This window comes from Echinops telfairi, unplaced genomic scaffold (genome assembly GCF_000313985.2).
Source record: "Echinops telfairi isolate 266 unplaced genomic scaffold, ASM31398v2 ScPeMD7_7475;HRSCAF=8513, whole genome shotgun sequence".
In the NCBI taxonomy this organism is placed as follows: Eukaryota; Metazoa; Chordata; class Mammalia; order Afrosoricida; family Tenrecidae; genus Echinops; species Echinops telfairi.
The window spans coordinates 14,821,765-14,845,007 of record NW_022111379.1 but is presented as its reverse complement, the minus strand read 5'-3'; the positions used below and the strand labels follow the sequence as shown (position 1 = coordinate 14,845,007).

Genomic DNA, 23,243 nt, shown 5'->3' with positions numbered 1-23,243 from the left:
CCATGGGGAATAATAAAGTCTGCCCCCCCTAATTTGATGTGGGGACCATGTTTTTAGGAAACAACTAGGAAGTTTTTCTAGATTAAGTTTGCAGATCGTAAATACTGAAATTTACTTCATGTCCTTATTTACCAAACTAAAAAATAGTGCATGCTTGTTAGAAAGTAGGTGATAATTACACTGCACCTTGCCTTCTTTGTGCCTTCTTTGTCCCCTTTTCAAGGAAAATGCATATCGTACATTGGAAGATACATTCTACTGTCGTGTATTGGAAGATACATTCTGTTGAAATTACGCTATTGTGTCTCCGTTTACTTTGGTTAGCCAGTATATGCTCTGTGACTTCACAAGCAAGTGAAACATTGCTTTGGAATTTGTAATGTTCTCAAATGACGTGGAAGACTTAATGTGCTCCCTTCACAGAAAAGCAAACTACACTAAATAGGCTAGGGGTTCGATCCGTAAGTCAGTGGGTAATGGTCAGAGTCCCTCTCTATCAGCTTACTTTGTGCCAGTGCCTCTCAAGCAAACCTCTGGTCCTGGGCACTTGGTAGTCTAACTACTAATAGACGGTTCTTTCGAAGGGCTTACTTAAAATTTGATTAACTTCTACTACTTTCACTCGCCCAAACTGTTCTCAGATAAGAGGCACGTATGAATCTGTCTTCCACACATGTTACTTGAAAGGACACATTTTTAAGGTTACTACTGCAGTTTGAGGGACTAATTTAAACTCCCCCGCCCTCCCCTGACTTCCATGGACAGGCGAAAGCAATTGCTGCTTGTCCAGAATCCCCTGAATTAGCTTCACGTGCCCTTTGCATAGTGCTGTCTCATAGTTCTCTCCTCATCTGTGTTCTGTCTCCGCACATGGAACTGTGATTCCAGGAGGTCAGGTGTGGGCCTTCAGTTCTGCCTCCTCTTGCTGCGGTTTGTTTAACTCACGAGAGAGCAGATGGTAGTTCCAGTGGGATGTTTCTAGCCAGACAGTTTTATTTCAGAAAAGTAGGTGACTGAAAAGTGGAGTTACTTCTCTTTGGGTAACATCCTTTCATTCACTGACAGTTATTGTGAACGAGTGAAATAAAACTGTTAATCAGTCAAACAAATGTTGCTTAGTTTACTTGTTAGATATCTGTATATTTGAAAATTGTATGTTTTTATATAAGTCCTGTCGTAGCCAAATAATTTGATCTCCTAATTTTAGAATTATAGGCTATATTCACTTTAATGCTATTGTGCTGAAATGCTAACCATTCTATCCACCCACTTATAGATTAAAGATTGCTTTAAAATGAGTCGTTTGCTCCCCTCAATATAAATTATACCTCTGGCTTATTTGGACTTTAACACATATTGTTTGATTCATTTTGAAACTGGTTTCATCTTTCGACAACAAATTCATAAGAACTGTTTCTCACTGTCAGTGGCATAAAAATCATTTTTCAAGGAAACCTTTTTTGAATTCAGTAGCTGTTCCTTAGAAAGTCTTACCGATTAGGAGAAGGCAGCATCTGTGTGCTCAGTTCATGTGTGTGACTTTGCAGCGTGTTCTGTGTATTTTCAGGGCGAGTTTTTTTTTTTAAAGACGGAAATGTTGATGTGGGGCCTTGGTTTGTTTTATTGTTCCTCCTTCACCATTTCAAAATCTTATTTTTCACTTTTTCCCTCTAGATGCATTTAATATTTTCCTGAGAGCCCAAGATCAAAATATTGTATTTAACAGTGAAACTTACAGCAATCTTATAAAATTACTATTGTTGAAGGATAGTTTCACACAAGCAATGCAAGTGAAAACTATGTAAGTATTGTATTTATAGTCCATTTATTATACCTCTCATTTTAAAGTATCTTGCTCCTACAGCATCCTGCTTATCCTTTCTTTATCCTTTTCCACAAAAATTGTATGAAACAGCCGATTTTAGGGGGTGAAAAATGTAGACTTTCCTGGCCCTACACAGTACAATGCCTTTTATTTGCTTTATATTCCTTGGCATCTTTTTTAAGTTGTCCACTTACAGAAAGTAACCTTTTATATCATTCTGTTTCTTGTTAAGCAACTAGTGCTCTATACCTTTTGTGGTGGTGTAGATAAAGAGCAGCTAAGAAGATGTGGAGGACTTTGAACTTGGACTAGGAACTTTGAACTTAAATCTCACTTGTAAATTCTATGACCTCGGGGAGATGACTTCCCGTCTCGGGGCCAGTTTTTCTCCTGGAGGATGAGCCAATGATATTACAGGCCTGACTTACTTAACATCCACCAAACAGTCTATACAATAAGATGTTATGTGATTTGACATTGAACAAACACCACATTATATGTCATGTATATGTTTGTATCTATTCGATACACATCAAAGTCACCCCCACAGCTGCTCTGGCTTATAGCCAGGAGCCTAGGATTTGCATACTTGTACCTGTCATTGGCTGCCTCTGAGTGAGCAGTGCTGGAGTCCAGTTGGCATCTCAGGCCCTGAGTGAAAGAGCGAGTGGGCCGCAGCCCAGCAGCTGTCTGAGGCACCAGCCTGTCCTGTGGCCATGCAGTGCCTGGGCCAGCAGTTGCCATGGGAGCCAAGGTTTATGGGTTTCACAGCCGCGGCTGAGGGGCTGGGCCAAGTTGTGGGAACTGAGCTGCAGGTGCGGTGGTACTGCAAACTCTGTCCCAGCATTGTCTCCTCGCAAGCACATGGTGAGATGTTACTCAGATGGACATTTTATAGCAGTGCCTGTGCCCACAACAAACATTTTTTCCCTAGGTACTGAAAGAAAGAGTGAGATTGGTAGAGAATCGTTAAGTTTTTCAACACTTAGAAGCAGTTTGTCCACCTTTGCCTGTTAGGGTTTTTATTTTCAGATTTTGGGTGCCGGGGGTCTGTTTGATGGTAGTGATTATTTTGTCTTTCTGTTAGTTTCTAGATTAAAAAACTTGCAAAAGTATGTTACCTGGTATGCCAGCTGTCCTCGCTTGATCCATTGCTTGGCCTCAAATAGCTTTATTGAAACATGAACGAGTAAACATCCAGGGGCCTCGAAAGGGGCTGAACAAGGTCACCTGTCTTAGGACACAGGCCACTGGCTTAACGGGAAAGGCTGACCTTTCCCTAGTATGCTTTGAATCTGAGAGAATCTCTATTTTTTTTATTTTTTTAACTTTGGGCCTTAAAATTTTTAAGCCACACACTTTGGAAAGATAAGAATCCTGAATAGAAAGTGAATTATTTCAGGTCACTGGAAAACCCGGTGACATTCAAAAGAGAGTCAAAAAAGTTTGTGCATAGATATAATTAAATGATAATATTCCATACTAAAGTTTTCCGTCATAGGGTATATCTACTGTTGGTATGTCAGTAATACATGTTACTTATTGAATCTATTGGAAAATGTGTTGTATGTGACTTGGTGTGTATGCGCATTCATAATTTGTCTATCTTTATAATGGGACAGCCACACTAAGATTGTCAGATGAGGTTCTGTGATGCACTGTGTGTCTCGTCTGCGTGCTTATTTTGGTTAATTGCCTCCACATTGACTCTGACTTCTTGGCGAGCTCATCATGTTCAACAGAGCAAGATGCTCAGTCTTGCACTACCTCTGTCCTGTGGGTTTGAACCATTGCTGCAGCGCCTGTGTGCTGAGTGCCCTCCAACCCCGGGGACCAGCACTGCTGTCAGACTTTGTTTGGCTGCTCTCCTTATGATTTCCATAGGCTAATTTCTCAAGCCTTTCTTACTGAGTCGTGTACTTTGAAAGCCCCACTGAAACTTGTCCATCGTTGGTCACCAGGCTGGTTTGAAGTACTGGTGACACAGCTCCCAGCACCAGATAGTAGTGACAGGTGAACTACTACAATCCCACAAACTGATAGATAATGGATTTGTGTGTTTACTCCGTTGTTTAGCAGTTGTTAGTTAAATTATATACCATTGGAATACCAGGAGTCCCGGTGGCCTAGTGGTTATGCGTTGGGCTGTTAGCTCCAAGGTCAGAAGTTCCAAACAGCCAGCCACACTGCTGGTGAAAGATGAGGCTTTCTACTCCTGGGAAGAGTTAGCGGCTCTGAAACCCCCTGGGGCAGTTCTCCCCTGTCCTATAGGGCTGATAAGAGTCTGCATTGACTCAATGGCAGTGAGGGTTGTCTTATTTGTTTGGTGTTTTCTCCTTCTTTCACCACTAGAATATTTAATATACTTAATATTATTAATATTAATTAATTATTAATATTAATTATTAATCTATTCTCAGTTTGTCATTTGGAAAATGATATTGGACAGAAACCTGTCATCCGTGACCACAGATCCAGGGTGTGGATTTGTTCCTAAAATTATATTTTCTCAGAACGTAGAGATTTAATTGGACTTGTTTCCGAGCAGTGAGCTTCCAGCTGGTGACATAGAAAGGGTCCTCGCCGTCCAGCCCCGGGTTCGCAATCAGTGGATCTGGAATGGGGTCCAGGAATATATATGCTAATAAATACACATTTTTTAAAATGCACCTGTCTCAAGTAGTTTGCTCCTATACCATTAACAGTGAGCTGTACTAATGCATTATAAACATATTTTTATAGTAGAAGTGTAAACAACACGTCATACACATGCATTCCAGGAGTTTCTGAACACAGCTCTTTGAAGACCGAGTATCTAGACTCTCTTCCCAATGGAGCACTCAATGCCATGAATTGATTCGGACTCACAGCGACTATAGGACAGGGCAGAATTGCCCCTGTGGGTTTCCGAGACTATATCTCTTTACAGGAATAAAAAGCCTCATCTTCCTCCTGAGAAGCGGCTGGTGGTTTCAAACTGCTGACCTTGCAATTAACAACCCCACATGTACCCCTCCACTCCACCAGGGATCCTTTTCAACACACAGTTAAAACTGACTAATCAGGGTGTCCATTTCGTGGGACAGGACCAGCAATTAAAAAGAAAGAGAAATGGAAAAGAAAATGCCGGAGCATTTCATGTGTAAGAGTGTTATGCTATGAGACTGATTTCAACTGTGGGTATGTATTGGTGCTCCAGTGTAGTCTCAAATATAATCTTTTTTCAAATATAATTTCTTCCTGTAGATCTCGATCAAACCTGTCTGAAGTTGTTGACCTGTCTGAAGATGTCACAACTGAGAAATCAGTTTTCCTTCATTCTTTCTGCTCTCTGGAAACTTCATGAAGCTTTTCCGTACTTTTTTTCCTGAGAGCACTTTGACCATAACTGGGTTAGTTTCCCATTCCGCGTGCCCCACCCCGCCGCCCAGGATTGCTTCTTCTGGGCTGACTTCCTTGTAGACTAGGCATGGTTAAGACCGAGACAGTCCTAGATTCCAAGTGTTCACGTGCCCTGAGGTGCCTGCCCTTCCCTCCAACCACTAGAATGGTCGAACTCCTCCTCCCTGCCATCGAGTGCATTCCACCTCAGAGCCACCCTGCAGGGCAGAGTAGAACCGCCCCTGTGGGTTTCCCAGGGGTGGCTCTTCGTGGGAGCAGAAACCCTCATCTTTCCTCCGCAGAGCAGCTGATGGATTTGAACCTAGCCGTGTAGAATTAAGTCTGCGTTAGGTACTTCTGAAGACAACTTGTGTGGGATTTCAAAGTGGAAGTTCTAGTGCAAATTCTTCAACTGAGTAGCTGTGTGACTGGAAGAAATTCACTGTCTTCTCGGGGTCTGTTTCCTGCTTTGGTGGTTACATTTGACTGGGTCACCGGGCCCCTTTTGCTCTGTGTAAGAGGGACGGCAGCTTTGTTGTCCTGTGGGGTGTCGGACGGTGCGTCTTGCGTTCCTGGGGTACCTGCCGGGCTCCAGCAGCAGCAGTGGTTTTCCTTGTGAGCTTTACATTGCACCCGCTGCCTTCTCTAAAGTGTTGCAGATTCACTCGACCCCCTTAGGAGACAAGGGCGTTCTTACCTTCCCACCAAATCATGGAATTCCAAAAGTGACAGCAGCAGCACCCTTTAGAATTGCCCAAGAAACTAACTTTATGTGATTTTTCACTTAGAATATTTCCTTGTGTTATAAAATTTTGCCTATAGTAAACTTTTCTAAGGGGAGGGAAAGTGCTATTCAAAGAATAACAGAGGATGTAATTATTATTTTAAATTTCTGATAGCGCTAAACTATATTCTTAAGAAATTTGAGAACCATCTCACCCCAGCTCAACTTTAGCTTTTAAAGTAGCTCTTCATTTTCTATAGTCCCTACTAGCTTTTTCTTTTGTTTTTTTCTGCTTAGAAATTGTGTCGTGTCACCGGTGATCTTTACTGGATCGGCCAGTTCTTGTTATCCAGAATAATGTGAGCTACAGGCACCACTGCTGTTTTATGTGGGTGTGTTCATAGGCCTGACCCGAGGCCAGTCACTGCTCTCTGATGTCTACTGGGCCATTTCTCTTACGATAGTCTCTCCTGTAGTTAAAAACAGATGTCTTTTTATCATTGGTTGTTGGAGACTCAAACCCATTTCTCCCTGAAGTGTATGTATTATATCGTGCACTCCTAAGAATGAGCAGAAGCCGTCTCGGGTCCTCAAGTGTGTGATGGCCACGGTGACTAGTGACCACCCTATTGGGCAGCACAGAGGCCATCACCACAGGAAGGTCAATCTGGTAGAGCCGAACCAGAATTTTCCATGAGGAAAAAACGTGAGGGATCAAACAGATTGCTTTTGATTGTATTTATGTGTGCACACGAATGGCTTCCATGCGAAGCGCTGTATTGGTAACTTTTGGTCATGTTTCCACTTTCGCCAGCTTTGCCTCTGCTCTCGGCTCTGCTCGGTCAACTTGACTAGACAGCAGGACCACGGAGTCCGTTCTTCCGGGTACTTGGCCTTACTTTCGTCGATTTAATGAACGGTCAGCCCCTTGAAATACAAAGAGACACTTGAAAGAAAGGGTTTTGTTCTCTGAGGGTTCCAGAAGTTTGTCGTTCACACTTGTCTGTTCAGAGAAGTTTGTCTGGACCTCAGCATCGCAGTGAATTTGGGGTAGTATTTTTAAGAGCCTCTGACATAGGACCCATAGGAATATTGGGATGTGAAATGAGCCTTTAATAGTATCTAATGTTTATTTAATCATGCTAAAGATTGAGGAAGTAAATCCTTTGTTTCATGCAATTTCTAGCCTCTTGCCTGGTTTGTTGACTTAAGAGCTTTGACAGATGGGACAAAGGAAGCGGTCACACTGAGCAGTGGGCGCTTTGGGGGATTAAGAGGATTGGTGGGAGAATGAGGAGATCCTGCGCCCTGGACTGCTGGGTGAGCCTCCAAGGCCAAGTGTGACTAGAGGATCGGCTCGCCGTCCTCTGGTCCTTGGAGGGTTTTCTTGGGATTGACAGGAATCATTTAGCAGTGACCTTGCTTCTCCCACAATCGGGGCGGCTCAGGTGTTCCCGTCGGCAGGGCGAGGGCTCGCTGGCGGTCAGGGCATCGCTGAGCTTGCTTTCAGTCCTTGTGACCTGGGGAGGTCTCCTACCCGGGAAATGAACCCCAGGACATTCAGGATGCAGAAATCTCACCCCAGGAGGGGTGCAGACAGTGCGGAAACCAGAGTCCTCTCCGCGCCGTTTCCTTGCTTTCTGTTCTCCCATTGGCTCAGCCGTGTTCTGCGCCCGGGTCGTGAGAAGTTGGGTGGCGGTTGTTGCTGCCCCGTTGTTTGTTTCAAATTGCAGACCGACTGGGATGCGATTATTGTTTGAAATCTTACATTTTTAAGGTGGCACCGGTTTTCGTCCCACAGTGTGTTCGGCTTTAAAAGCTCTTATGTGTCTGGATGACAGAAATTTGAAAATTAGTCAACCAAATGATACGGTGTTGGGTCGTAACATGCTTTCGTTTATATTTTAAATACACAGTGCTGAAAATAAATGTTCATTTCTGTTGCTGAAAGAATAGTTTTCCGTTTGATAATTATGGTGAATGTGGAAAAAAGAGGAAAAAGTATCCAGCTTAGGATACAGCCGAACAATGCAGGGCATGCAGTTATTTTCGTCATCCAATATGTCAGCATTCACGAATCTGAACCGATTGTTTAAAAAAATCTTGTACTTTGTTTCTTTTGTTGCTCATTTCCAACTTTGTCATCTGTCAGAATGCAAAAAAAAATTATCCTTCTAGAACCATTGACAGGATAACACAAAAGCTGTCTCCAGGTCGATATTTTGCAGCAATATTTTTAACATACGAACAGTAGTTTTTATAATTTCACCTTGGTGCTCAACCATTTATTATCGTATCAGAAGCATGTCAGTAATTCCTTTCTAAATGTCTGCTTCTTTTAGCGCCGAGACCCACATCAAGGGCTTCACACTGAACGATGCTGCCAACAGCCTCCTCCTCATAACGCAAGTTAGGCGGGATTATTTGAAAGGTATGTCACAATGCTTGACCTTTACGTCACATTAATGCCTCTGCAGATTTTTCTTGTAACGCCCTTCGAATACTTGGATAAAGGAGTCCATTTAGCAAATTACCTGCTTATCAAGAGCCTTTTGTGGTAGCTGAGAGACGTAAATTACTGTACATGCATTTATAATACAGCTTGAATATGAATGTACTTGTCATTTGACCACTTAGTCCAGTTTCCATTCCATTTAACACAAGATGGGTTTTCTTAAGATGAATCACAGCGCTTCAGACATGCAAAATTTGTGTTCCAGAACGAGAGAAAGTACAGGCTTTCAAGTGCGTTAAAATTCACAGCACAAGTCATTTTGCTCTGGGAATTAACATACTTCAGAGCATCGGAAACACTTCCCAGCAGTTGTTTTTTGCGTATCGTGTTGGTTGTGTGTGAGATAGCAAATGAGTTAAATTGAGTGTTAAATGTGTAGGATTGTGCGCCAAATGATTATAATATTGATTTTTAAAACTTAATCTAATACTTTTTTAATAGTTCATAATACCAACAGCAATAAAAATATGAGGTTGGTTTGGGGTTAGCGTTTGTGGGCTAACGTTCAGCGAGGAGCTCCAGAAGGCTGGGGACACTTCTTTGGGAGTTGGGCGAGGCTGGGGGCCGTTTGCTTGGGTGTGCCACCGGCTAGATTGAATCTGGAGGTCTCTGGAGCAAGTTCCCTTAGAGGAGCGATCGGGGGCAGCATCCTTTCACACACAGGAAGTTTTACATTTGACTGTTAGCACAGCAACACCGGCTTTGCCACACTACAAGACCCGCTTAGGCGGCTCTTCGAGCATCCTCTTCCGAGAGGAAGGTTAGAAGCACTTGCGCTGTTCTCGTCCCAACCCCGATCTGTAGTGATGGCCGTGTTATTCTGCATTTGCATGTTCCTTAGGAAGAAAAGTTGCCGTCTGATTGTGAAGCTTCTGTGTTGCTTGTCACACCTCATCATACTGAGCCTTGGCCATCTCCTTCATTTGATTAGGACTGAATATTTAAGTGCTGGTTTTGGACAGAGCCTTACGTCATAATTGAGTGGCTAGTGTAAAAACTTCCAGGGGGGGGGTGGGGTGCTGTTATTTCCAGAAGTTTAAAAAAGACCCCAGAAAACTCTTTTTGTGTAATTGGTATTTTAAGGGGAAACAATCAGCAAATTAAAAAGCATTGAAAAAGTAAGCATGCTTTCCCAACTAGTAAGTTCATTTCAGCCAATAGTATTTGTTGCTGTGGGCATGGAGATAAAGACAAGACTTTTTTTTTTTTAATTTCAAAGGCTTTTCTTGTTTTCTTTTTTTAACTGGATTGAATTTGGTCTGACTTGGCTACTGAACTTATAAATCCGCTGCTGTGTGACAACGGCAGGAGATGGTCTGAGGCAATCCGGAGTCTGCTCTTCTAGGCGTCCCCAGCTTGAGCAGGGGCCATGCGCCCCGCCGCACAGCAGTGATTCCCGCTGGTGCCTCGTCCCCTCCGTGGTGCACAGAGCTCGTGGTTTTCAAAATCCCCTTCTGGTCTCGCTTTCCGGTGGCTTTTCTTTCTCACCCTCAGCTAAAATGAGAAGAAAAAGTAAAGCAATTAAATCTTAGTCTAACTGTATAAACTAAGCTGTTCTAGAATATTGACAGCCAATCCAGACCCCTTGGCAGTCTAATCAAGGCCAGTAGTGAGTCATGGAGTGAATGTGGCACTAAAGGGAGTTGGGGGAAAGGGTGGGTTGGGCACTGCTGTGGCTGTTCCTTTGTGTGCCCAAGGCAAGTTGTGTGAGAGCGTGGCCCCTGCTGCCTTTGCATGGGCGTGAAATGATTTGCTCCCACCCCGCTCTCCCACTCTCCCTCCCCCACACCTGCACCGTGGATGGCAGCCCCGCACTGTGCACTTGGGGAAATCATTTTAACTCTCTGTGCCTCCGCCTTCACACTTGTGTCATTCGGTCGTAAATACTCAGTAAGTGCTCGTCCCCGCTCGCCATCGTTCCCTCCATGATATTGTTGCTGATTTGAGCTTGGTAGTGAGGCTATCCAGAAGTTGATTATCTGTGCATGGCCACCAGGGATGAAGGCTTGCTTTTTGTAGACTTTATTAGTAGTATACCTAATATTTTCATCTCCTTTATATGTGTGCATTTAAAAATTTTCCTGGGTATACTTTTTAAACTGCCAGAATCACTGGTTGTGTTTCTAGATTTGGAATAATTATGAATCAGGCATTAATTCAATTATAAACATGGCATTGATCATGTTCTTTACTAATTGTTTTTCCCAGACTGTAGTTTTTACCTATGCCCCATTCTTCTGCGTAAGATAGACTGTTCTTATTTGGAAGGCTGCTTTGAGAGTCTTGGTTTTGTGCGCATTACATTGCCTTCAGGCTGTGACGCCACAGAGTTTCTTTGATGACAGTGGTGGCTGTGTTAAGTGTTACATCTGCCCCCCAATCTACCTTTTCATTCAGTACATTATAATTTGGCTGTACTTGCACAGAAATCACTTAACCAGGATATTTCCCATTAACCTGTAATCAAGTACTTCTAACTGTGATACTCAGCAAACAAACAGAAGCCCTTAACTATATTACAGAATTAGATGTGCTTTATTTTCCTCATAAAATGAATACCAGAATATACCTCCCAGGTGGCTTATTATGTAAAATCGATTTGTTCTTGTGGAAGCTGACTATTCCAGTTTGGCTGCTCCGGTATGATTGACCCTGTTTGGACAAGGCAAAATACGTTGTCTTCCAGAAAGAATTGTGAGGCTCTCGGGAGTTTTAGATCATCCTGTCATTGCCACCATAATAAAATCTGGGACAGAATGGGGGTGAAAACTACATATTTTTAGAATACAATTCCTTTTTTTTTTTCTCTCTAAACTTCTCACATTCTTTGTACCTTCATTGAAACCAATCACTATTATCTCTGAATGGAATCTACGTTCTGTCAGTAGCATTTGTATTTTACCTGTGACTTAATGAAATTTATCTGCTCTCAGATATCTCCTTCATAGTGAAATAAATATATATCTTTTAATACTGCTCATGGAATATTAATATTTTCTATAACCTAGACTAAAATAGTCATTTTTGTGTGTGTAGCCATTTGATGCCAATGTTTAGAAGCTAGTTTTCAAACTGCACTAAAGTAAGTGCAGGTCATGTAAGAGAACCCTTGTCTGCTGCTCTTATGTTTCAGAGGCTCTCGAAACACTGAAAGCGGCCTTGGACCTGGAGCAGTTGCCATCCAGGATGGCCGTGACTCGCCTCGTGCAGGCGTGCGCCTTGAAGGGTGATGTCGAAAGCATACACGCCATTGAGAAGATGGTCAGTGGACTGGAGAATTCAATTGGACTGTCAAATATGGTTTTCATCAATAACACTGCTTTGGCACAAATAAAGAAGTGAGTAGTATATTTGGGCTTTCTTTCACTGGATGTTGGGAGGAGCATTCTTGCACAGACCACTTTTAACTTTTCTTTGCCTCTTAGACACCGCTAGCAACTACACAAACTACACACTACACAAACTACACACTACAGAAACACCAGCCTCCCTGCCATCAAGTCCATTTCAGTGGCTGTAGAGGACAGAGGAGAGCCGCCCTGTAGGCTTCCGAGTCTTGCTCTTCTTTCTTCCGTGGGCCACTGGTGCTTTTGAACTACTGACTGCAGATGGCAGCCTGACATGTAGCCACTACACCGCCGAGGCTCCACAGGAAATACTGGTGCCAACTGCTAGTTATTCCCTGATAAATAGGGAATGATTCCATCTGTTACAAAATCGGTGTTAACTCTTAAGTCCTAGAAGAAACAGTATCAAATCATGATTGCTTCAGGGTTGCTATATGTTAGGGCTACTGTTTATGGAAACAGTTTGTTACAAAAGATGAGCAATTAGCTCTTTCGTTTTGCCAGCAACAGTTAAGAGTTACTCTGGTTAGAAATGGTGTCTGCTCCTGTCACTCACCCCTCCTGTCAGGACACAACCACACAGGGGGGCGTGGAGGGCTTTTCCCCACCACCGTCTCAGGAGGCCTTGTTGAGAACCACCACTGGAAGTTCCTAAGGACTTCACACACACACACACACTTAACATAACACTCAGTTCTTTAGTAGCCTGTGGTACGGAAAAGCACCGCTGAAATTTTCCACCTCTAGGGTTTCTTCGGAGGCCTTTTCCCCACATGCCAGCAGCAGGGCAGGGTCTTACTTAACCGTAAAACAGAAGAAAGTTCATTAGTGACTTAACTACTTTGTTGAAAAGTTACAATATGAGATGGATGGAGGAGTGATTTGGGGCACAGCGAGATAAGGCTTGGAAGCCTATGGACAGCTCTCTGTGTGTTATTGGGGGGAAGGTCCCTTGTTCAGACTGAGATAATACTCATGTATCATGACTATATTTTTACATCCATCCTTCCACCTACCCTACACCAGCATCCACTGAGGCATGTTAAGACCCATATCGTATTTATCAAAATCCATCATAACTAAGAAAACATTTAAATCTTCAATGACCCAGCATGCATTCCTACATTGGTGGTGATGCATAACTACAAAGCCTTACAAACAGAAACTAGTTCAGCCGTGAAAGGGTTAAGTTAAAGGTTGAGGGAGTAGTTGTTGAGTAGAGAGAGACATTGATCTTCCTTTAAAAAAAATACTTTTCTTTACTAATTACTCTTCCATTCACTTATGTGGCAGGATAATAATACATGCTTGTTTGGAGAGGGCTTTGTTAATATTTCTTTAGGTGGAAGGTTCAGGGTGTTTTGTTTTGCTTTTATGTTTTAAAGCTATTCCACAAATCAAACTTGAAACTTTTCTTTTAATAAAGGGAATGCAATTGTATTAAGCTTGAAAATTGAAGATATTTTATAAGTTAGATCTGGGTGAATTTTAAAATGTTACCATATAACCCATTTCTACACAATATGGGGTATATATTCTCTCATTCACTGTTAAGTAACTCTCTAAACTCCACAAGAAAAATTTTATCTTAACAAGGTGTTCATTGTTGGTTGGGGAATTCTGATATTTAATGTACAAGTTCAACATAAAATTGATAGTGTAACTTTGGAGTGCCATATCATACTGTAAGGCATCAGTTAGTTGATTGACAGAGCAGAAATATGATCGTACAGACACCTGTGTATGATAACTTGCTAAGTAGAACCACTTAAATTGTTCTTAACAATGCAGGGAAAAAATTGGAGGGGGGGAGAATTTTAGTATAGACTGTATGCTCCAAATATTATATAATAAAATAAATTGATCAGACTCTGAGTTAGAGATAAGAAAATATACTTTTTTTTATTTTTTTAACATTTTATTAGGGGCTCATACAACTGTTATCCCAATCCATACACACATCAATTGTGTAAAGCGCATTTGTACATCGTTTCTCAAAACATTTTCTCTCCACTTAAACCCCCGACATTAGGTCCTCATTTTTCCCCTCCCTCCCCGCTCCCCCCTCCCGCATGAGCCCTTGATAGTTTATAAATGGGTATTTTGTCATATCTTTCCCTGTCCGACGTCTCCCTTCACCCACTTTTCGGTTGTCTGTCCCCCAGGGAGGAGGTCACACACAGTACCATGTACTCGGTTCCCTCTTTCCTACCCATTCTCCCTTTACCCTCCCTGTTTTGCCACTCACACCACTGTTCAGTTTGAAGACAGTTTTACCTTTCTGTTGTGAATCAGGCGGGGGTTTACATTTCCTATAACCAGCAGCTTTTGTAATAAGTCTGAGATTATATCAGTCATTTTTACTCTGTGCACCAGCGACCAGTTGGGGATTACAAAACTGAAGTTGTGGCATCTAACAGGATTTCGTGCTATATCCAAAGAGCTACACTATCAGGTCACATATTGAAGACGTAGTCGTTTCTATGCTTCGTCAGTTGTACAGACAGTTACTTGCTCTGGTCTCTTCCTAGAGCAATCTTTTAAAGTCAGAAACTACTTAACCCCTACTTGCACTAGAAACCTCTGAGTGACTGATTTGCTGGCGAAAGGTGCTGAGATTCTAGTTGCTTAATGCTTCTTATTCGATTATCCCTAAATATATTTGTCCTTTTTCCTAATGTATTCGCGTGAGTGAATCCAAAGTTAGTTTTCCTCCTGAAACGGAACTGCTCATACCTTAGCGAGTGTTTCCTGACCTTGGGTCCCCCTTTCCTTGACAGCGGTCACACAGACGTCGCCGTGGAAAGCCTCGAGAGCATGCTGACTTCGGGCAGTCCCAGCGTGGAGCCCCAGTTCTTTGGCTTGGCCTACTTATTCAGAAAAGTCATAGAGGAGCGACTGGAGTCGGCCCTGGAAAAGTGTGAGTTCTCGCTAACGCACACATTTCCTCTCTCCAGTGAGACTGCCACCAGGGTCCTCTGGATGAGTTTGTGTACTCTTTCAACAAAAGATCTTTCTTTCTTGTCGTTTTCCCAGTAAGCATCATGGCAGAGAGATTGGCCAATCAGTTTGCCGTTTACAAACCTGTCACCGACCTGTTCCTTCAGCTGGTGGATTCAGGCAAGGTGGATGATGCCAGAGCTCTTCTACAGGTAGGCCCCACCAGCTAGGGGTCGGGCGGTCTGCGAGAGTGGCTGGGGAACTTCCAGACACGCGTGTGTGACGGAAAGAATCCTGGCAGGGAAGGGTGCCTTCCTGCGAGTCCAGGTCGCCTGATGAGGATGAGTGTGGGCAGTGGTGGTTGGTCTCTAAGCTGCCAGAGCAGACTTGAGATGTCCTTCGAGTCAGTGAATGGGGGGACGGGCTTGGCTGAAGTGACTTAAAGACGAATGTGTCTGTACAGATAGGTAGCAGAAAACAGCCATTCCTTTGATTTCCTACTTTAATTTTGCCACTGCTCTAAGTACTGTGCATCTCCATGGCAACACAGTTTGCAAACAAAAAGTAGGAAATGTTTGCTTTTCCAGCACAGCCTCTTGTTTGAATACTCAAACACTCCCAGAGCCTCATTCAGGGTTGATTAAGAGTTGGATTTGCCTGCTATTCACTTGTGTGTCACAGACACGTGAAATGACAAATGCAGGTCTCGGTGGCCTGCACTCTCGGTGAAATTAGCAATCTTCGGGGAAGGAGACAACTGCATTCATGCCATTTTAACAGCACGAAACAGGAAGCTGCGCCAAGTGCCGACCGAGCCGTGGGTGATGGGAGCTGCCACTGGCTGTGTACACAAACAGGCACCGCCAGGAGCCCTTCCCAGCAGGTGGTAGTCAAACAGACACTGTGATCCTGCCAGCGACTGTGTTTGTGTAGACTCAGTGTCAAGTGGAGGCCGGGGACCAGTTTCTGACAGTAAATAATATCACACTCACATTTTTGCCAGCTGCCAGCTCCTCAGAGGTAGATCAGGAAGGCGTGGCTGCACCCCTTTGCTACAGCTCCGCTTTTCATCCTGAAAGTTCATCTAACCCAACGGCAAACCTCTTAACCAATGCTGGAGCGTGTTCTTGGTGCTGGCAGTTTTGTGAAAAGTGAGAAGTTTTTGACTTTGGTTCCTGAGTGGGGAGAAATGCTGGTTTGACTTGGTTTGGTCGGTGTACCTTTTATTTGCCTTCCTTTTAAAAAAAGGAAATTTGACCTGAGAGCGTCTTCAAAAAGTTCGTGGGAAAATGGAATGGACAGGTAAAGACATTTTTCCTGTAAACTTCTGAAGCCCCCTCATAGACAGGGATTTCCAAAATCTTTTCCTTACTTGATGTTGCTGCCTTTAGTGCGAATTGTACCCCCGAGAGAAGCATGCTTTCCATCCTCAATCTGTATATACGAGGCGGTACGAAACAACAAGAAAAAGCCCCGCTGGGTGGCGCTTTCATAGTACGCATTTCCCCCGCTAGCGAGCATGGAGCAACTCGCTCTGAGTTAGTGCATCCGGTGGTGTCGCCAGGGAAGGTTCTCTCTGGTCACAGTGAATTTTTTCCTGAAAGCAGCTTAGCTCAAACCTTGTCTTTGTGATGGCTGATTTAAAAGAGCAGCCTGCAGCTGTGAGATTTTGTTTCCTGCTCAGGAAAAATGCCACGGAAACTTGTGATGCTAAAAATGGCTTTACAAGGAAGGGGGGGGGGGTGTTACTCAAGTGTACAAGTGGTTTTCTCCTTTTTAAAAAAGGGAGATGTCGATTGATGACAAACCACATTCTGGACATCCATCAACTTCCCACACGGACAAAAATGTCATCTTGTAGGCATTTGGAGTTCGTTCCACCAGGTCAGACTGTAAATCAAACGAATGAAGAGGGACATGAAAGGACAGCGATTTAATGACGTAGAAGAGGTGAATTAAAAGCAAACAAACGGGGAGTCCTGTCAGCCATCCAAACATGAATTTGAAAAGTGTTTCCAAGAATGGAATCGCAGATTTGACAAATATATTAAGTGTAATGGAGAGTAATTTGAAGGTGATAAGGTTGTTTTGTAAAAAAGTTTAAATATATAGCTTTGAAAAAATTTTCCGGGTTCTTTTGGAGTGTACCCCCTTGTATATCTAAGCACCTATTGTAGGCATTCAATATATGAGTGGGCTTCAGAAAGGTCATGGGAAAATCCCAGTGTCTTCTAATCTCGTTTTTCATAAACTTTTTGAAGCCCCTCAGAATTATGTATGTGATAGTACTCATTCGGTCTTAACCTACTGCTTTTTTTGCCTCTTTGGGAGAGAGACAGGACTGTTACTCCAGGAACCAGCTACAGTCTCAGAAACCCACAGGGGGTTTGCTCTGTGTCAGCTCCAGTTTGCCTTTTGGTCCTGCATCTACCGGCGTATCTAAACCATCATCTTCTAGGCTTTCCTTAGAGCCCTGTGGACGTCGGGTGAGGGTGATTGCTTGCAGAGAGGCTGCCAGCTGCCCTCAGCGCCACGTCTCAGGGCTCTTGTGACAGCTTTTCTTGTTCACTCCTTCAGCAGGCCGACACTTCGGATGATAAACCCTTTACCCACCCTTTCTGTGCTTGTCAGACAGTAACGCATCGCTCTAGCCACAGGGAAGAGTGCTTTATTCACAGATGTCGAAAACATCAGTGTATAATGTAAATCTTCCACGCGTCCCCAAAAGTTCTCTTTATACCACTCACTTTAGCAGTGACAGTGTTTTTAAAGCTTTAAAAGAGCTACTTGCTCTCAGAAACTTAGGAGAATGACATCTGTGACGAGCATAAACTAAAATATTGTCTTGCCATGTTTGATTGTACTGTAGCATCCACGAGTGGATAGACACTTGATTTATCTGGTCTGTCATATAAACTTTTTTTTCCTTTAGTTTAACTTTTGTCTCTTTCTCAAGCACTGGCTGTCTGTTGCAATGAAAGCCTTTTATAAAATAGAGAGATTGAAATCAGTCCTTTTGTATGCATAAGTGTAGGTAATTATACTTTAAAGAGAACTTGCTTTGTACATTTTAATTTTTATAAAGAAACGAGCAGTTATCTCCCTGACACCTTATTAAATGTATAATTAACCTTATGATCCCGAGCTCACTGGTGAATGCTTGGCAGTATAATTGGAGAGGAATGGTGTTTTTTTTCTCCTCTTTCTTTGCGGCCCTAAACCTTATTCCGTGGTTGTTGAAGCCTCCGTTTAATTTTTTCCCTTTTCCTTTTAAACAAACTTTACACTTGTCGTGCCAAAGGCAGCATCCACCGAAGCTCTGCAGAACTCGTACTTGTTTTCTCTTTCTCACTTAAAAGAAAGAAAGAAAGAAGTTCACCTATTAGGCCTTCCCCTTGGTAATGATAGCCCACGTAATGCTCGTGAACTTTCTTAATTGAAAACATTCACCTTGGTCTGCTTGTTTATCAAAAATCCTCACTGTTTCCATTTCTAGAGATGTGGTGCCATCGCTGAGCAAACCCCCATCCTATCCATCTTCTGTATCCGGAGCGCTCAGAGGCCGGGAAAGGTACAATGTCGTACTTGCTGACAAGCCTGTCTTGTGGAAAGATGCAGGATTGACTGAACTTGAGCCTGTTCATCTAAAAGCCTAACACTAAAGGGAGGGAAGGTGTGAGGTGCTTGTCTGCACACTTAGCTACATCATAGGGTGTGGATGGCAGGAGGGGGGCGGTGTAATTGTGGCTCCGTACTTGGACCGTGAATTCTCTATCCATGGGGCTGCGCACAGGGACCTTGGAATGGGAGAGAACGCAAGTAACAGTGTAGACACATGGCCAGGGGTCACTGCCAAATAGCTCCCAATTTGCCTGCGTTTGACCAGTTATCAAGGCTAAACTGTCTGGCGGGTAGATCCCTCTAAACTGGGTGTGGTGCCACAGTTAATGCTCCCAGTGTGCACACTCAACCTCAGGAACACTAAAGTGTGTGCGTGTGCGCGCGCATGTCCCACAACGTATCACTATGTTGTCAAAGCGTGCTTATTTCAAACCATTCTTTAGATGTCCTTTAAACGTGTTGAGCACCAGAAACCCCATTCTTCAGTCACTTTACTGGGGCTCTTACAGCTCTTATGACAATCAGTTCTATCAAGCATATTTGTACATACGCTGCCATTAACATTTTCTAAACATTTACTTTCTATTTGAGCCTTGGTATCGGCTCCTCTTTTCGCTCCTGTCTACCCTTATGACCCCTTGATAAATTATAAATTATTATTGTTTTCATATCTTACACTGACTGCTGTCTCCCTTCACCCACGTTTCTCTTGTTCATCCTGGGGTGGGGGTGGGGGGCTGTTACGTATTGATCATTGTGATCAGTTCCCCTTTCCTTGCCCCCCCCTGGTATCTCTAACTCCCATTTCTGTTCCTGAGGGGTTTATCTGACCTGGATTCCTTGTGTCGTGTACTGAGCTCTTTATCTGTACCAGTGTACATGCTCCAGTCTAGGCAGAACTGAAAGGCAGGACTGGGGTCATGATAGTGGGGGGGTAAGGAAGTCTCAAAGAACCAGAGGGATATTGTTTGTATGTTTCACCGGAGCTATACTGTCTACAGATGGGTTTGGGGTCTCTGCTCCAAACCACCTCATTCTCAACCCTATGGTTTTTGGTTTATTACATGATTCTGTTGACACCTCGTGATCGCACAGGCTGGTGGGCTTATTGTCTCTGCTAGATGGCCGCTTGTGTAACTTCAAGCCTTCAGACGCTCAATCTTCTGATGGCTGGACAGCGTCAGCGGTCACCACATTAGCACACCTGTGCTTGTCCCTCTCGCCATCGCTCTGCTTCCCTCTGGGGCCCAGCTCACCTCCTTTGGGCGCATTGGAGTCTCTGGCCACGTGTTAGGTCTCAGCGTGTTCTTTCCAATCTGGTTGCTGAAGTTTTCCTTAGTTTTTTTTTCCCTGTTGTTGGTTTTTTTTTCTTCCAATTTACCTAATTGCACTTTTTAATCTCTGACTTGTTAAAACAACCAGCTTTTAGAAAATATTTAGTCCATTAAAGAGCCACTTTCAAAATGGCCTGATATAAAAGTATAAGAAATGCCCAAAGCCCCTGCCAGTCGGCACCTGGGGCTATGCCAGGTTTCCACTGCCCTGCTCACAGGGGGGGTCTGTGCAACAGCTTAATGGACCCACTTAGATTCTCCTCCCCTCCCCCAAGGGTTTTAAAGCGCCCACGTTGCCAGGGCAGTGCCAGCCCAGGTAGCGATTGGCTGCCCAGACAGGGTGCAGCCGGGGGCTGTGGAAGAGACCGGTGGGGTAGAGTGAGCCGGCGGCTGCAGGGCAGTTAGTCTGGGTATATAAACTCTCACTGAGTAATCCGTGTGTGCCCGAAATGCCCGGGTTTAAGCCTGTGTGATCACTGAGGGAGTCCTGCTGGGGTCTGAAAGCGCACGCCCCACCCCACCCCAAAGGTGCTGGCATGCTCCCTCCTAGACCAGCCACTCATTGCACAACTGCTCAGTGTTCACTGGGCGCTCCACCTCTCGCCCGGAAATGTTAGCTCCTGAAGAGACAAACACTATCTGTTCTACTCGTGGGGCTCTCTGGCTTTCTGATATGGACATGCAAGAAACGGCCCTTGTTAAGAGTTTAGAAACATCCACAAAGAGATGTAAATGTAATTACATTAACTTTTGAGAAACGCTAGTTGATTTTGGCTCTAAGTTCCTGAATCAGCGTCAGATGCGAGGACAGAGCAAAGGCAGAACATTAAATGGGACAGGCAGTTCTGTTGTAACCGTTGTCATAAAAGTTTCCTCATACTGTGTCACCATTTCAGTGTTCAATCTCCCTGTGCTTCTGAGCCTGTGACGATGTTACTTCTGTTTAATCTCGTAGACACCAACTATGAAATCTTTGTTAGAATTGATTCCTGAATTAATTGAAAAGGAAGAAATCTATGCGTCCATCATGAAGATCTATGGTAATAATTTTAATCTGCCTACCTTCGTTAAGTGATTTAAATATTTGTAATACATCCACTAAGTCTTAGACTGTAGTTCGAAGATCATCCTAAATATCACTACTTGCTTATGATATAAATAATTTGCATAGTTGAATGTTTTAAAGAAACATTCAATATTTAAAGAAAGATGAGATGATTCCTATCATTTGAAAATCAAACAACATCCTCTTCAGAGAAACAGAGGACCCCTGGTGTGTCTGATGGGACCCCAGCCTCCTGGGAAGACCCACAAGTCCACTTGGCCTTACACCTGGAGAGCCAGTCCAACGTGTGCACCCCACCCCAGGTCCTGCAGCTTGACATGTACCATGAAGCAGGTATATATTTGAGATTCTCACTCGACTCACCTTCCTGCTCCCAGTGCCCACCGTTTACCGTGATCCCTAGTCGAGATGGATACTTCTGGCCATTTAAAGCATCTGTCTGCTCCGACTGCCTAGCAGTTCCATATTGGGAGACCGTCATCAAGACACGCTGCGTCACTTACCCATATGCGTGCGTGCGCACCCCCTGCTCAGGAGAGGCGGGGGTCAATAAAGAATGCTTTGTTGAATTTATTGTTGGCTCAACGGCCTCATCAGCGATCAGAATTAATAAGGTGGTTCATAGTATTTTCACCCTTTTAAGGGGTACATTAAGTATTTCAAAATAGAGTAATGATCGTAGACCTTCTGGACGATCCATTTTGGAAACTGGCGAGTGCTAAAGAATGAAGAACGTGAAATCGTGGCAGGTAGCGCAGCACTAGGCGTGTTGCCACTCAGCTGACCACTCGCACGTGGGAGCTGTGGGGAGCAGGGAGGTCAAAGTAGCGAAGAGGAAGAACCCGAGGTTTCTAAACAGTACCCGGACCGGAGCGTGTTTGCGCGGGCCCTGGGCGAGGAGAGCCAGATCAATTAAAAGAACAGAAGCAGCAGGAGTGAGCTCCACTCACACTTCAAATCTGTGTTCTTATTCAATAAAAGCTGGGAGCCGGGCACCTTCATTTCCTTCGGGATTAATCTCCAGGCTTGCCCCATCCCTCCTGGGTGCTGGCCCATGAGCTGCTGGGCCTGGGTGCCACACAGTGGCTAAGCGTTGGTTGGGTGCTTAGATGTAAAGATCTAATGCACATTTAGAGGTGAGTTACCAACAGTGATTAGCAATAGAACCCTTAGAATTTTGTCAGTACATTTAAAAATGAGATTCCGGCAAACCAGCCAAGATTGTATTCTTGGAGCAAGGAGAGGCACCTGAACCTAGCACTGGGGCTCCTGCATCATTCCCTTGAGAAGCACCAGTGTGACTGGGTGGTGTTTCTCTGTAGGTTCCTGTCAACATGGCTAACTGTGTGAGCCACATTTGTGTATTGAGGTGGTGGACTACAGCCCAGCTGGTGTTGAGACCCTAATCTCGAGAGGGTAGATGGCTCTGTAACCGCCCACCGAGCCTGCCTTCACTTGCCCTCTCAGAGTGGTTTCAGCAGAGGAGGGCGTGCGAGCAGAGTGCCCTTACCATGCTCGGGGGCTTCGGTCTATCGTCGCTCTGATGAGCACAGTCTCCCAAATTGGGCACCCATCCCTGCACTGGATGCCATCTGTCTTGTCCCAAGAGCTTTGGTTGGGCACAATATTTCCCACACTCCCCCACCTCCACGGTGGCTGGGCTCAGGCTGGCTGAAGCGGTAATATGTTGTGGAAACCACGATCCAGGAGGCCCTGAAAGGCCTGTGTGGGAGGAGGAGAAGCCGTCTGACGCACCTCTCTCTCTGTAGCTCTGGACAATGATGTTGCCTCTGCTAAAGCGATGTATGGACATTTGACTGCCAAGAACATCAAGTTGAATGACCTGTTTCTGAAGCGTTATGCAGTGTTGCTGAGAACTGTGGGGGAGGATGTACCTTTCCCAGAGCCCCCGGTGAGTATCCTCGGTGAATACCTTCAGGTCCACGAAGAGTGAGTTTCACACTGGTTATTGAGCAGTTGGCTCTGGGAGACAGTGCCTCCCCCGGGGCTTCCGTTTCAAGCACGGGCCATCAAAGACCTTGACCTGTGAGTGGGCAGGGATCCAGAGTCCGTGGGTCATGCTCCATCATTTCCGCTGTGGTAGTGTTTCTGTTCTCAACACACATTTATTACCTTACAGTTCTAGAGGTTGGAAGTCCAAAATGGGACTCAGTGGCCTAAAATCCAGGTGTCAGGGTGACTGTATTTCTTCTAGAAACCCCTCTAGCCCCGCCAGGGCCCAGTCCTCTAGCTTCCAGTTGACGGTGTCCTAAGACTTTAAGTTTCGTGCCCTCCCTTCTTGCTGGTAACTTCCCTCCTGTTGTCTCCTCCACAGGAAACCTTTGAGTTTTACGTGAAGCAGCTGAAGGAATCAAAGGAAGCCTCTTTGTGAAGGTGCAGGCCTGATGGCGTCTTGTGTATATTTGTGACTCTGTGTCTGGATGTTATTTTTAAATGTATTTGAAAGGAAAAATAAATAAGCAAAAATCC

General features: G+C 44.2%; 1 protein-coding gene across 1 annotated transcript in view; it reads left to right on the top strand.

The window, feature by feature from the left end:
- Positions 1-23,243, top strand: part of LRPPRC (leucine rich pentatricopeptide repeat containing) — a 188,743-nt gene extending 165,500 nt beyond the window's left edge. The window contains 9 exon segments of the mRNA XM_045285679.1: positions 1,675-1,801; positions 8,273-8,361; positions 11,579-11,783; positions 14,573-14,712; positions 14,829-14,944; positions 18,229-18,303; positions 20,643-20,727; positions 22,523-22,665; positions 23,089-23,243. Coding sequence (XP_045141614.1) covers positions 1,675-1,801; positions 8,273-8,361; positions 11,579-11,783; positions 14,573-14,712; positions 14,829-14,944; positions 18,229-18,303; positions 20,643-20,727; positions 22,523-22,665; positions 23,089-23,145 — 1,037 coding nt within the window. The 3' untranslated portion in view covers positions 23,146-23,243.